This window comes from Bipolaris maydis (assembly GCF_028858645.1).
Source record: "Bipolaris maydis strain C4 unplaced genomic scaffold PSV08scaffold_4, whole genome shotgun sequence".
Taxonomy (NCBI): Eukaryota; Fungi; Ascomycota; class Dothideomycetes; order Pleosporales; family Pleosporaceae; genus Bipolaris; species Bipolaris maydis.
In genome coordinates, this window is record NW_027093860.1 from 2462611 (window position 1) to 2476507 (window position 13897).

General features: G+C 43.0%; 2 protein-coding genes across 2 annotated transcripts; both read left to right on the forward strand.

The window, feature by feature from the left end:
- Positions 1–2503: 2503 nt before the first annotated feature.
- Positions 2504–3315, forward strand: PSV08DRAFT_284628 (uncharacterized protein). The gene is made up of 2 exons (XM_066092576.1): positions 2504–3118; positions 3211–3315. The coding sequence occupies exons 1-2, from the start codon at positions 2598–2600 to the stop codon at positions 3305–3307; spliced, it is 618 nt and encodes a 205-aa protein (XP_065949476.1). The 5' UTR covers positions 2504–2597; the 3' UTR covers positions 3308–3315.
- A 7861-nt stretch (positions 3316–11176) lies between these two features.
- PSV08DRAFT_369849 (uncharacterized protein) lies at positions 11177–13463 on the forward strand (the record flags this gene model as incomplete). The annotated part of the gene is made up of 7 exons (XM_066093167.1): positions 11177–11237; positions 11967–12012; positions 12117–12298; positions 12389–12442; positions 12487–12618; positions 12763–12805; positions 12842–13463. The coding sequence occupies 7 exons, from the start codon at positions 11177–11179 to the stop codon at positions 13461–13463; spliced, it is 1140 nt and encodes a 379-aa protein (XP_065949477.1).
- Between the last annotated feature and the right edge of the window lie 434 nt (positions 13464–13897).

Sequence of the window (13897 nt, forward strand, 5' to 3'; positions counted from 1 at the left end):
ATTTATCTCTCTTTACTAGAACCTTTGATAAGCTGCCTCTAAGTCTATTACTAGACAAGTAGAAGGCAGAGACCTCTACCTCTGAGCTACTAGTAGAACAAGCAGCAACTTCCGCTACCTAAGTAGCAATATTCTAACATATACTATTCTCTCTTCCTCTTACTTTATAATCTATTAACCTAGTTTTAGTATCTATAGAGTATAGCTTCTTATCTTAAGAACTACCTTTTAAGTACGCTCTTCTCTTAGTATTATTATACTACTTAGTAATATTACTTTTATCTACTATTAAACTCTACTAATATATAGACTAGCTTATAGTTACGTTTATTCTATAGTACTTAAATTAAAATACCTTTAACTTCTAGTTAATCTATAGGTTATATTTTCTAAGCTATAAGAGTCCTAAAATAATATTATAAGTAGCTAGTCTAATAATATTTAGGTTAATTTTCTCTATATACTTCTAGATACTAAGTGTTACTTATCTAACCTTATATATAATCTTATTTTTATTTAGTATTAGCTTACTATTAGCTACGTATAGTAGGTATAGCTATTATTTCTATTATACCTTAAGTCTAGCTTAGGCTACTATATACGCTAAAATATAGTTTACCTATAATCTTAAATTTACTAGTACCTATATCTATATTCTATTTAACTTTATCTTAAGCTTTATTAATCTTAGGGGTTCTAGTACGTTAATTTCCTTAAAGAGGCTTTATTACTCTATTATTAGCTTAAAAAAGACTCTTCTTATTAATATCTATAGTAGTCTTTTACTACTATATACTTTTTATATTCGCTACTAAGGTATATATACTATTAGTTTTCTTTATATTCTATTAAGAGACTATTTAAGTATTATACTTTATATATTATTTATATCTAAATAATATTTTAGTAGTCTATTTTACTAGGAAAGTATATTTTCTTATACTTATTCTATAAATATAATAGGTAGCTATTATTATTATATTTATACTATAGCTATTTATACTTAAGTATACCTTTAGCGTACTATAGGCTCTATCTAGCTCTTCTCTTATCTAAGTAGTAAGTTAGGTAGTAGTTATATATATACGCAGTCTATAATATACTTATATAGTTTCTATTTCTTATATTATACTAGTACTATATAAGTTTATAAGAGTTATTCTATCTTTATATCTTCTATACTTATATTACCTCTTAAAGCGTAAGTCCTTATTTTAACTTTATAATATTAGCTATAATATATATATATATTAGTAGTTATTAAGTTATCTTAATTTAGTAAAAGTTAATATCTAATTATAGGTACTATAGTGTATTATATTTATTAAGTAGTATCTTATTAATATTATAGGCCTTATTAGGTTATTTAAGTAATATAGATAATATATTAATCTATTTATCTAATTCTACTAAGTTATCTTTTAGATAGGTTTTAGATAAGTCTAGTATTACGCTATCTTACCTCTTTACGTAGGGTGTTAATAGTCTATTCTCTTTTTAGAATTATACTATTTTCTTATATTTAGACGTAAGAAGTTATTCTTTCTTATTTAGCGTCTTATATTCCTTATTACTAGCTAGTTTAGCTTTAGATATATCCTTAGGCGTAGTTAGAGTTAGGTTATCTAATTTACTAATAACTTCTATATTATCTAAGTAATATTTAATCTCTAGTTAAGTAATAACGTTCTATAATTTATTATTATCTAGCTCTAACTTATAGTATAGGACGTTAAGCTATTATTTAACCTTATTCTTACTTAGGTAGTTATATACTATATAGCCTTCCTTACTATATATATAGTAGTTAATTTTTTTCTTATTATCCTTATTCTTCTTATAGTAAGGCTTACTAAGTGTTACACGGGGTTTGGGTCTATACTGCTCTGGTCGGGTCCGCCACTATGGCCGATGAGCCTTACGTTAGTGTTCCGTGAAGTTTGTCTGGCGAGACAGTGGAGTGGTGTGCTTGGATAGAAAGGTAACAAAGGTTAGACAACTTAATCTATATTGCTATAGACTAACAGGTAACAATCTTATTAAGTAAAGATACTAGTAAGAAAGTACAATTTGAGTTGACCACAACGAGAGTAAATAATGAAATCCATCCATCCTTATATCCTCATTGCTTCAGTCCTGGCATCTGGCCAAGCCGCTGGCATCTCAGATGTCGTTGGCATCTCCAGATGTCCTGGCATCTCCAGAGGACCTGGCATCTCCAGATGTCCTGTCTTGGCGAGATGCCAAGTCACGTGATCTACGCCCCGCGTTGATCATTACCTTCTGACGTGGACGTTCCATAGGCTCCCTGCCTCCCATCCCTTCGTCAAGGAGAGAATCCTTCTTGTTACTTGTAACATTATCCCCCCTCTTAGGCGTATCGTCCCGATACCCTGGATTATCGTTTTGCCGCGCCGCGTGTTGAATCGTCAGCTGCATATAAGGTCGGTGGGCCCCAGGCCATTGTGTCCGTCCTTTTCCTGACTCTAGCCTTCCTAACCATGCCCAAGGTCCAAAAACAACGTGCCCCCCGTGCTCAAACTTCGACTGAACAGAAGCGTGCTCGTGCTTTGCGAGCTGAAGAGGAGGGTGTCGAAATGGATTTTCGTTGTAAGCGCTGTGAGGAGAAGAAGATACGTTGCTTCGTTGAAACGTCCTCCGGCCGTTGTGCTGGGTGTATCTCGGTTGGCGCTGAGTGTAGTTTGTTCGTTTCTGAGAAAGAGTGGGAAGAAATCCAGGTTGAGCAGGAGCGTATAGAGCTGGAACTTGCTCTTGCTGAAGAGGCCGCTGCGCGTGCTCGTCGTGAGCTTCTGGAAGTGAAGAATAGGAAACGTGCCTTTGCGCGTCGTGATCTTGCGATAATCGCCGTCCAAGATCGTGCGAAGGAGCAGGCCGAGGGGAGCTCAGCCCCTGGGGGTACGGGCCCTCCTGTTGTCGAACCACCGCTATCCGAACCGTTGGCTGATTCGGGCTGGTTACAGGCTGATCCTCTTGATTCTTCTTTTGACTATTCTTTTCCCCTTTCTCTCCCCGTGGAGTCCGATTACTCCGCTCTAGGGTTGACTTTTGTTTCTCCGGTTGTCTCCGGTGGAAATCACGTACCAGTGACTTGCAGTTCGTCAGATTTCCTTCAGGTTCCCAAGTGTTGTGGCTCTCGGGCCATCCTTGCCACTTGACCAAGTACTTCCACTGACTACCGATTTTCCGCAGGTCCTTGACTTCTTCGACCTCGTACTCGTCGTCTTCGAGCTCTATGTCCGTTGCTAGCTCGGCATCTGGAGGTGCTGGCTCCAGGAGTTTCTTGTGAAAGACAGGGTGGATTCGCATGCCTTGTGGGAGTTTCAACTTGTAGTTTACTTTTCCTATTTCCTCTAGGATCTCGAATGGTCCTACTCGGAGGTTGTCCAATTTTCTGCATGGTCGTTTAGTTTTCAGGTTTTGTCGTGACAGGAAAACTTTGTCCCCCTTCTTAAAGGTTGGTCCCTCAATCCTTTGTTTATTCGCTGCTTTGGATGTCGTGAGGTTCCGTTGAGCTATATTCTTGCTCAATTCTTCGTGCAAATCTCGCATAAGCTTCGCTTTGTCGTCTGCCCCTACCGCGATACTCTCAATGTCCTTCGGATCTCGATGAGCTACCGGCTCATATCCGTAGTTCGCGTAGTGCGGCGAATGCTTCGTTGTTGCAGATCTCGTGCTGTTGTAGGCCAATTGCGCTGTCGGCAGCAACTCTACCCAGTTGTCCTGCAATTTGTTGGCGTACATCCGTAGGTATTGTTCTAATGTCTGGTTCGTTCGTTCCGTCTGGCCGTCTGTTTCCGGGTGAAAGCTCGTCGAAAGCTTCTTCTTGACACCTAACTTCGCCAGGAATGTATTCCAGTATTTAGACGTAAACAGTTTATCACGGTCGGTGATGAACTCTTCAGGTATCCCATGCTCTGACACTAATGCTTTGGTGACTTCGTACGCGCACTCCTCTGCCGTAATAGTCTCTTCCGTAGGCACAAACTTTGCCGCCTTAGTCAATCGGTCCACGATTACTAATATTGTGTCGCAAAATCGAGCTGATCCTGGTTCCAACGATCTCGGGAGCTTCACTATGAAGTCCATCGTTACACTTGTCCATGGTCTAGATGGTGGCTGTAAGGGTTGTAACAGGCCGTAGGGCTTATGTCTCTTGGGCTTGTTCTGGTGACATGCCAAACAGTTGCCTAGTATTTCCTGCACCTTCGTACGCATACGTGGTATCGCAAACACCTTAGACAGTCGTCTAACCATTTCTTCGATTCCTGCATGTCCGTATTCCGTGGACTCGTGCAGTTCCTGTATGAGACTCGATCTTATGTGTGGAGGTACATATGTTCGATCCTTCGAAACCATATCTCGGTACTCTCGTTCGTCGTTTAACAGTCCGTCGGAGCCTACTTCGTCGGGCTCGAACTGCCAGCTGGCTGCTTGCTGCTGCCATTGTTGCTGTAGCGTTTCTACCTGCTCGGCCACCTTAGCTACCTTAGCTAGTTCCGGCTGGTTGTACTTCAGACTGCCATCGGGCATCGTCTTAAGTAAGGCGTCATGTGGTTCCTTATGACCCTCTTCGCGCAAATCAGACCTTCTACTTAAAGCGTCTGCTGCTCCGTTGAGCGTCCCCGCGCGGTGCGTTATCTTGAAGTCGAACTGAGCAAGCGTCTCAGCCCATCGGACTTGTCGTCGATTGAGTTTCTTCGTTGTCATGAAACTCGTTAGATTCTGGTGATCGGTAAAAACCTCGATCGTGTCGGGGAGTCCTAATAGGTACACCTCCCATTGTTCAAAGGCATCGACTACTCCAAGTAGTTCCTTATCGTGAACGTCGTAGTTGAGTTCTGCTCCTGAGAACTTCCGTGAATGGTAGAACACCGGTCTCCATTTCTTATCCGTGCACTGCTGTGACAATACAGCTCCGAGTGCGTAGTCAGACGCGTCGGTCTCGACTCTGGTGGGTCGTTGAGGGTTATACATCTCGAGTACTGGCGCCTCTAGGAATATCTGCTTGATTCGTTCAAAAGCCTCCTGATGTTCCTGTTCCCATTTGAAACCTATTTCCTTCTTCGTTATCTCCGTAAGGGGTGTCGTGATCTTCGAGTAATCTTTGATGAACTTTCGATAATAGTTCGCAAATCCTAAGAAGGATTGAACATCCTTGACTGTTTTGGGTTTTGGCCATTCCTGTACAGTCTGTATCTTCTTTGGGTTCATTTTCACTCCTTCGGTTGAGATGATAAATCCGAGGAACTCCGTTTCCTGCGTGTGAAACTCACACTTTCCTGGTTGAAGGTATAGCTTGTATTCCTTAAGCTTCCGTAAAACCTTCTTAACATGCTCGACATGTTCTTCGCGTGTGCCGCTGGAGTACACTAGTACATCGTCCAGATACGCGGTAACAAAGATTCCGAGGTATTCGTGGAGCGCGTTGTTGATGACTGATTGAAAGGTTGCCGGCGCATTCGTCAACCCGAATGGCATAACCGTATACTCGAACAGTCCATACTTCGTCTTAAACGCCGTCATCCACTCGTGACCTTCTTTGATCCTGATTCGGTAAAATCCTTCCCGAACGTCGAACTTCGTGAACCACTTAGCTCCTTGGAGTCGATCCATGAGCTCTGTAATCAGTGGTAAGGGATATCGATTTTTCCGGGTAACGCTGTTCAACCTCCTGTAGTCGACGCACAGTCGCCACTTCCCGTTAGGCTTCTTTACGAACAATATAGGCGAGGCCATCGGGCCTGATCCTGGTCGGATAAATCCCTTTTTCAAGTTCTTCTGGAGGTAATCCCGCAGCTCAGCATCGTGCTCGGGCGCTATAGGGTACATTCCTCCTGGGCTCAACTTCGCTCCTTCCTCCAAGATGATCTCGTGATCCCAATCCTGGTGTTCTGCTAAGTCTGTTGCTTCGTTTTCCTCGAACAGTTCCTTGAACTCTGATGTTCGGTATTCTGCTGGAACCGCCAGCAATGGTTCGTCATAAACGGACGCAACCTGTGGTACCGGTCCTTCCTTCGTGGTCGCGACCTGCCGTATCCAGATGACTCCTACTCTCTGAGGGTCCTTCGCATAGATTCTCGCGATCTTATGCGGCGAAATCACACCGAATCTCCCATCTGGGTGCGCGCGTTGATCCGTCGGGCGTGTTTCTCGTCGTATACCAGCAACCTTGTGCACAGGTTCTCGGCTGTGTATCGATTTCTTTTGCCAATCGATGGCAGGGTTGTGTTCTAACAACCAGTCGTAGCCAATTATCATCTCGGTCTCACCAAGATCCATAATACTAATCTTCCTTCGGCTTTCTTGACCAGCCAGGCGTAACGGTACTGCCTCGGTCTCAAGTCGAATCCAGCCGTTCCCGTATGTCGTGGGACTATCGTCGGCTAATACCACTCGCATCGGCACCTTCTTAGTCCGATAGGGTATGTTGTTCTTCTCCACCACTCGGGGTGAGATAACGGTTCGTGCGGCCCCACTGTCTATGAGCGCCGTCACCTCGTGTCCGTCTATAAGTACCGTAGCCTGCAGCCGCAAATCTTGCGCTCCCAGTTCGCGTACTTCCTTAAGGGTCGTTTTAGGACTGCCTTCACCAGCGTGACCCTGTCCCTGGCGGCATCCTAGTTTTTTGTCTGCTCACTTTTCCTCTTCTTAGGAAAGTAGCCTTCGCCGTCCTTGGCGGAATAGTGTATCTTACACTGATCGTCGTAGCAGAAGCTCCAATGGGTGTTCTCGTGCGGTATATCTTCCTTCGCAAACCCCTTCGTTGGTCCCGGCTTCTTTGTTCTGTGAATCGGGCATCCGTCTGCCTCACAGATGTTTGCTGATAGGGTGCTATGGAGGTAATCGTTCACTCCGCGAGCGTCCTCAAACTGTTGTCGGTGGAAGGTACATCCCTTCCTGCAATGCGTCCATAAGAGTCGTTCGTGGCTCCTTTCTTTGTTGGACCTTTCCTGACCCTGCCTAGGTACCCTAGTCGTCGTGACTCTTGGTCTTGCAGCTCTGTGCATCCTGCAGTTCTTCGCATTGCATTCCTCGGCGGATATCGTGCTATGGTAGTAGTCGTCTACCTTTCGAGCATTCCGTCGTTGTTCCCTGTGGAACTGGCAATTGGTCGTACAATTGATCCAGCATAGCTCTTCGTGAGCTTCCTTTTCTCCTGGCTGGTGCATCTGGCAATGCTGTACTCGACACTCGTTATGCCACAAGTTGATGTGGCAGCAATCGTCCTCGTTGTTCCTGGTTTCTTCTCGCTTCCTCAAGTGATGATCGCACTGTCTTGGGCAGTCAACCCAACGTAGGCGCTCGTGTTGCTCCATTCGTTCCCTGAACGTCCGAGGCGTCTCCTCGTCATCAGATTCCTTGAACCTGGGTTGTTCCTGGGCAGCCCTGCAGGCAATCTCTTCTGCTCGGGGTCCCGTGATTGTGATTCGTCCTTCGATATCGCAATCGTTGGCTTGGTGCCTGGTATTTCCACAAATCCAGCACTGTTGGTGTCTTAGGCGGCGTAGTACTTCTGCCCCTTCAACCTGCCAATCCGTTGGTAGTGGTTCGTCCCACTTGAAGTCTTGGAGTCCTATTGCCTTCTGTACTAGCTCAAAGGCCTCGTCGGTGGCTTGTCTTGCTTCGTCGTACAGGTCTAGGTCGCTGAGGGTCTCGTCTAGTTCCTCAGTTGGGTAGGGTGTCGCTATCCGTAGCATCCCGATCTTAACTGCTCCTTGCTTGACTTCATTCTTCGGGCAATCCCTGCGGAAGTGTCCTACTTCGCCGCAGTGGAGGCATGCCTTACTGTCGTAACGCTTCTGGCGTTCTTCCTTGGAAAGACCATCGTTAAACTTTCCTCGGGTTTTGTTCTTATCCTTGGACTTGTCTTGTACTTTGCCGGTCATGTACGTGTCTCCGTCGTGATCCTTGTTGCTCCGATACCTTCGGGTGTTGGCAAAGGGTGGCCCTAGTCTGTATCCTTTCTGGGCTTCCTTCCGTTCCCATAATCGTGTGTCGATTCTTGTTGCCAACTCGATCAACGAGTACAAATCCTTCGGCTTGTCGTAGTGTACAAGTTCGTCCTTGATGTTTTCCTTCAGACCTGCTTCGTATACCGTCCGGAGTGCCGAATCGTCCCAATTGATTCGCGCTTGTAGTTGCTTGAACTCCGCCGTATAAGCTGAAACTGCTCTGGTCTGCTTCAGGCGAGATATAGCCTTCTCCGCCTGGCTTTCAGCATCTACCTCCCCGAAGATGCGTCCCAATTCCTCCTTGAAGTTGGCCCAACTGCTGAACAAGGTACGTGTCTCGTCCTTCGTTCCTTTGTTGTCGATGTTTGTCAGAAAGTCCTCCACATAAGGTTGCATCCAGCTCGCCGCTTTTCCCTTCATGTGAGTGTTGGCTATAAGTATTTTTTCTTCGTCGTTTGGCACATCGTTGTAGCCGCAGTACAACTCGATGTTGGTGAGGAACGTCCGTAACCCTTCTTGGTTACCATCGTATTTGTCTGGGGTAGCCATCTTGGGTTTCTTGATAGGCTTTTCGTTCGGTGTGGCCATCAGCTGACTCGTGAGCTGATTGATCATCGCTTGCATCTCGGCCATCTGCCGTGCATGGATCGTGGCCTGGTGCCTAAGATTCCGCAACTCTCGTAAGTTGTGTGCGTCGTCATCCACCTCGTCGTCACTCGGGGTCAGCATTTCGTCGTCGATTGCTGGATTGGGCCCTTGTCCGGGACTCTGAACTGGTCCACCGGCGCTAGCCTGTGATAGAGAGTGATTGTGAGACATCCTTGAATCTTAATCGGGCGTCCTAATGTTAATCTTCCTAAGTCCACTGAATCCGTGGGTGGTCAAAGTGTTACACGGGGTTTGGGTCTATACTGCTCTGGTCGGGTCCGCCACTATGGCCGATGAGCCTTACGTTAGTGTTCCGTGAAGTTTGTCTGGCGAGACAGTGGAGTGGTGTGCTTGGATAGAAAGGTAACAAAGGTTAGACAACTTAATCTATATTGCTATAGACTAACAGGTAACAATCTTATTAAGTAAAGATACTAGTAAGAAAGTACAATTTGAGTTGACCACAACGAGAGTAAATAATGAAATCCATCCATCCTTATATCCTCATTGCTTCAGTCCTGGCATCTGGCCAAGCCGCTGGCATCTCAGATGTCGTTGGCATCTCCAGATGTCCTGGCATCTCCAGAGGACCTGGCATCTCCAGATGTCCTGTCTTGGCGAGATGCCAAGTCACGTGATCTACGCCCCGCGTTGATCATTACCTTCTGACGTGGACGTTCCATAGGCTCCCTGCCTCCCATCCCTTCGTCAAGGAGAGAATCCTTCTTGTTACTTGTAACACTAAGTCCCTTTCCTTAATTTATATTATTAAGATATATAGGTTTATATCTATTAGTTATATATATACTAGGTATTCTAGGCTAATAGCTTCTTTATTATCTCTAGTTAGGCTATAAACGTTAGTAATACTATTATTAGAGCTAATTATTCTTATTATTATAGTTACGCGTTCTCTAGTTAAATAGTTATTCTTCTAATATAAGCTTATATAGCTTATTATTAAGTTAAATAGCTTTTACTATATATTTATTAAAGTTAGTAACGTTAGCTCTACTTCTTATAAGTTCTCTACGTACTATAAGCTTAAGGCCTTATTAGTATATATATATAAGAGCATTATTATTCTATTTAATATTTATTATATACTACTAAAATTAAGTTATATAATTAGTAGTAGACCTAGTTTAGCGTAAGGTCTAAATCTTTTATTCTATAATTAGAGATTCCTTAAAAAGTAAAAAGTTTTATTATATCTTAGTTTTAAAAACATTCTAGTCTTTAACTAAGTTAGTATTTTTATTATTATTAATAGAGTTGTCTATATATCGTCTAATAATAGAGTTAGACTATTTCTCTACGTTACCTCTATAGTAACTAGTAGCTAAAATAACTTTATCTTTTTTATTTATCTTATCTCTAGCTAAGTAGAAGTAATAGTTAACCTAAAGGAGCTAAGCTTTAAGTTTATTATAGTCGCTATAGTAAAGGTTAGGTTTATAAGCGTTAACTATAGTTCCTCTAGTCTAGAAAGCAGCTAGAGTATCTATTATAATATCGCTTATTATAAGAGTATTTAAAGTATTAAGAGTATAGCTTAAGTAGAAGTAATATAAGACTTCTAGTATTAAGCTTCTTATTAGTTAGTTTTTATAGATAGAGTGGTAAAGTGTAATATTAGATATAATATATAAGTTAAATAACTCTCTATATTATACTTATACTTAAAACTTAAGTTAAATATATTAAGCTATAAGAGCTTAATACCTAATACTATATACTTATATAGTCCTAGTGTTCTAGTAGTTCTAGTAATAGTAAAGAGTTAGGGGACTATAGAGATTAGTAGGACTAGTTATATAGTTCTAGTAAGTTCTAGTGTATAAAGCACGCTAAGCCTAAGTAAGATTTATAAAACTTATTACGTAATTCCTTTTTATATAGTATTTCTATTCTCTTATAGTTTACTATCTTAAACAATCCAACGGCAATTTCGCTACTTATTCCGGTAGCTTGCAACGCCGTTTATGGATGCTGACTTGCCATAAAACCCCCCTAATTGTGCGGGCAGTGGCCCGAGTGGAAACCTCTTTGGCTTTCCTATCTTAGCTAGCGTAGGCGTTGAATAAGTGTAAGAGCTAATCTATTTTCTTGTTAGGAATGCTGCAGCATGCCTGCGACCTGACTTATTTTTTGAAGCACTGGAAGTGAATGCTAACCGGCTTCAAAATCGTACTGCTGATGGAGTACTAAAGGCCTTATTCTCCCCGTCTACAGCAATACAAACCAGACCTTTTTTTCCTTTTCTCGTCTCCTTTGCAGCCTGCATTCTCTTTCCAACTTAGTCTCCTTGTGTTACTCTTGTTTCTCTTCACCCTTAGACACCCAACTATAGGCGCATACTCTGTTCCTATTAGCTCTGCATGTACTTGCCTTACCTCTCTCTCACGCTTCCTTTTTGCATATACTGCGCGACATGCGACAATCCTTATCCGTTTAAAGTTCTTTCAACAACAGCGATTACTCTGCATCTGACACAGACTATAATGTAGAGCTGGATACGGATCTGATAGACGTAGACGAATTTGCTAACAAAAATGAAAAGAATGAAGTATGGGTCTTCTCTAACGACGATTATCCGCCTGAATACTACCTTTAGTAACTAGAGAATTTCAACGAATAGGAATACGTTAAAGAAGACTATAAGGATAGTAGTACTCGCTTGCTTAATCGTATGGAAGATCAGTGGAACTAGTAGGTCTCCTATCCCCTTGAAGCTTGCGCTAGATCCTATTGACTGACTTAGCATAGGTGCTGGACGTACCTTGAGAAAGACTATTACCGTGCTTATGTAACTGTATCGGTTAGAACTTTGTATATATTCTTTAACTAGCTACTTTGCTAGCGCTAGGGAAAAGGCGGGAGGAAACGCCGAGGAACTAAGTTCTCTAGTTCGCTAGGAACGTATTGGAAGGTTTTCCGGCTTGTGTACGAAAGAGTAACTGGTGTGAAACTAGACGGAAAGATGAATTGGAGCATATATAAGGTACAGTGACTTAGCTTTCTAATTACATTCTTACGTGGGTATATATATCTAACGTAACTAATAGGTATTAAGGAAGCTAGCGAAGAAGCACGATCTAAAGAAGATCGGCTGAGATAAAGCCTGTATGTATGTCGAGGATCTGGCTTAAGTTCTGCAAACTAATCTAGCAACAACTAAAAAGAGATATCCTTACGGTCGCTATAGGATATAAGCCTAGCTCTATTTATAACTTGGCGGGTTTATAGCGAACTGGCCCCAGGCTCTCCTTAGTCTCTGTTATTGCTATATATAAGTTACACTTCTACGTGATCCTGAGGGTGGTCCTTATTGAGTACTGCTAGAGTTTACTTTTGAATTTATAAAGGAGTTTCTTAGTATTAAAGATCTGTACGTTATTATTGTGTATAAGAAAATTATGCGCTGATAGAATCGTTCTTAAGGAATATATTTCCCCTTCCTGAGATTATGTTCGATTAGACGCTCCTCTTTAGTCCTTACGTCTTCCTCCTTGGCCTGCTCTTCCGCGATTGGGCTTTTGTAGCTAATAACCTAACCTTGCTGGAGGAATTGAGTAGACTTAAGATTCCGTTAGGCCGCAATGAGCTCCTATTACGCCTGAATTGGACGTTGGACGATATTCCTATGTTTTGGAAAGCGGTGCAGACTCTGAATGGTTAGGATGTCTCCCCTACTGAACCTCTCCCCTACTCCACCCTACTTCTATGGATCTGGACTTTGGGTGAGATCACGGGATTTGCTTAAGTTACCTATCCTTATTCGCTGAGATACGCTGGAGGGAAGGCGTTTAACGAGAATAGTAAGTCTAATTATTTAATATAAGTTGTGTAATGCTGGATATAGTCTTAACGCACCTTGTAGGTAATATTAGTGAGGCTATACAGAACCTGATAATGGGTTATGCTAGCATCGCGACATTTTTGAAGCATTACCTTTCGCGACGTATTACAGTTGATACGCAGGCTGTTGTAAGAGGTATTTAGCCCTAAGCAGCCCTTATGCGGTCGGCTTGTACTATGAGCCGCTTGATTGATCGTCGTCGGCCACGAAGACTTACAGAGGAGCAGTCTGCATCTGTAGATGATGATCCTTCTATCTGCTCTCTTCTTAACTAACGAGAGCACCTCAAACGTACACTTCGGAATCCAACAAAACAGCCTAAGTACAAAGCGCTCACTACTAAGATTAACTAGGAGAGGCAACGTCGGCGACACGCTCTTCTCAAGGACGTTAAAGAACAGTGGGAATTTGAGCAGCTTGTGCGTGATGTCGAGCGGCAGCTTGCTGGGCTAGAAACTAATGACGATCTGGAGCTGGTTCACGACATTATGCTCCCAGCCCAAAAAAAGCTATGCGACTCAGTCTTGTCGAAACCGGGAGCCACTATAGAAGAGGAGGTCGCCAGGCGTAATTGCGCTATCTATGCGGTCACCCTATATTGTGGCATTGAAGAGGGGGGGATGAGCCCTATCCGAAAAGGAGGCCGAAGCCGGAACGCTGCCCTACCCGCCAAGAGCCAACCAGGACACGAGCAAGAACTATTAGAGTTAGCCAAAGTCTCTGTGTACAAGGAAAAAAGGCCAAGGGTATGTTTCCTTTGCCTGGGCAACGAAGGGCTGCCGCTGGCACAGCGCATATATGCTTTTAGCACTCCAGGCGATCTTAGCAAGCATTTTGGTCGCAAACACTTAAAAAATATTCAGACTAGGAGGGATCTTAGCTGTAAGCTTTGTATGGTGCCCTTGGTAGACAAGACGCACTTGCAACGACATGCTGAAGAGATTCATGGAACTGTGTCCCCTAGACATTCTTATACATAATTGCTGCTAGCACTTAAATTGTCGTCTTGAATTATGAAGATAATATAAGACTTGACATAGCGATTGGGTTTTTCATAGGTGGCGTGAGTTGTCAAATCAAGATGTCGCTAGTGTTAGTAGCCGTGTTGTGTGCTTCCTCAACGTACGGTTAGCTGCATTATTGTTGTGTTTGCTAACTATGTGTTGCCAATCTTCCCGAAATCTTGTGAGACGGTTACCGTTTTCTTGTCTAGACAGATATATGAGCTGTAATTCCATGGGGATCTCTCTACTATAGCGACGTGCTTGCTCTCTATTTTGGTAATTGTATTGGCTTGCTGAGCCACACTGGCTTTAGATCCCACATTTGCGCCCCTGGAGGTTGACTGCGGAAAGCTATAACTAGTTGTTCTGCTTCGCGATGCCTAGGTATGATGAATATCGTCCTAGGTGTC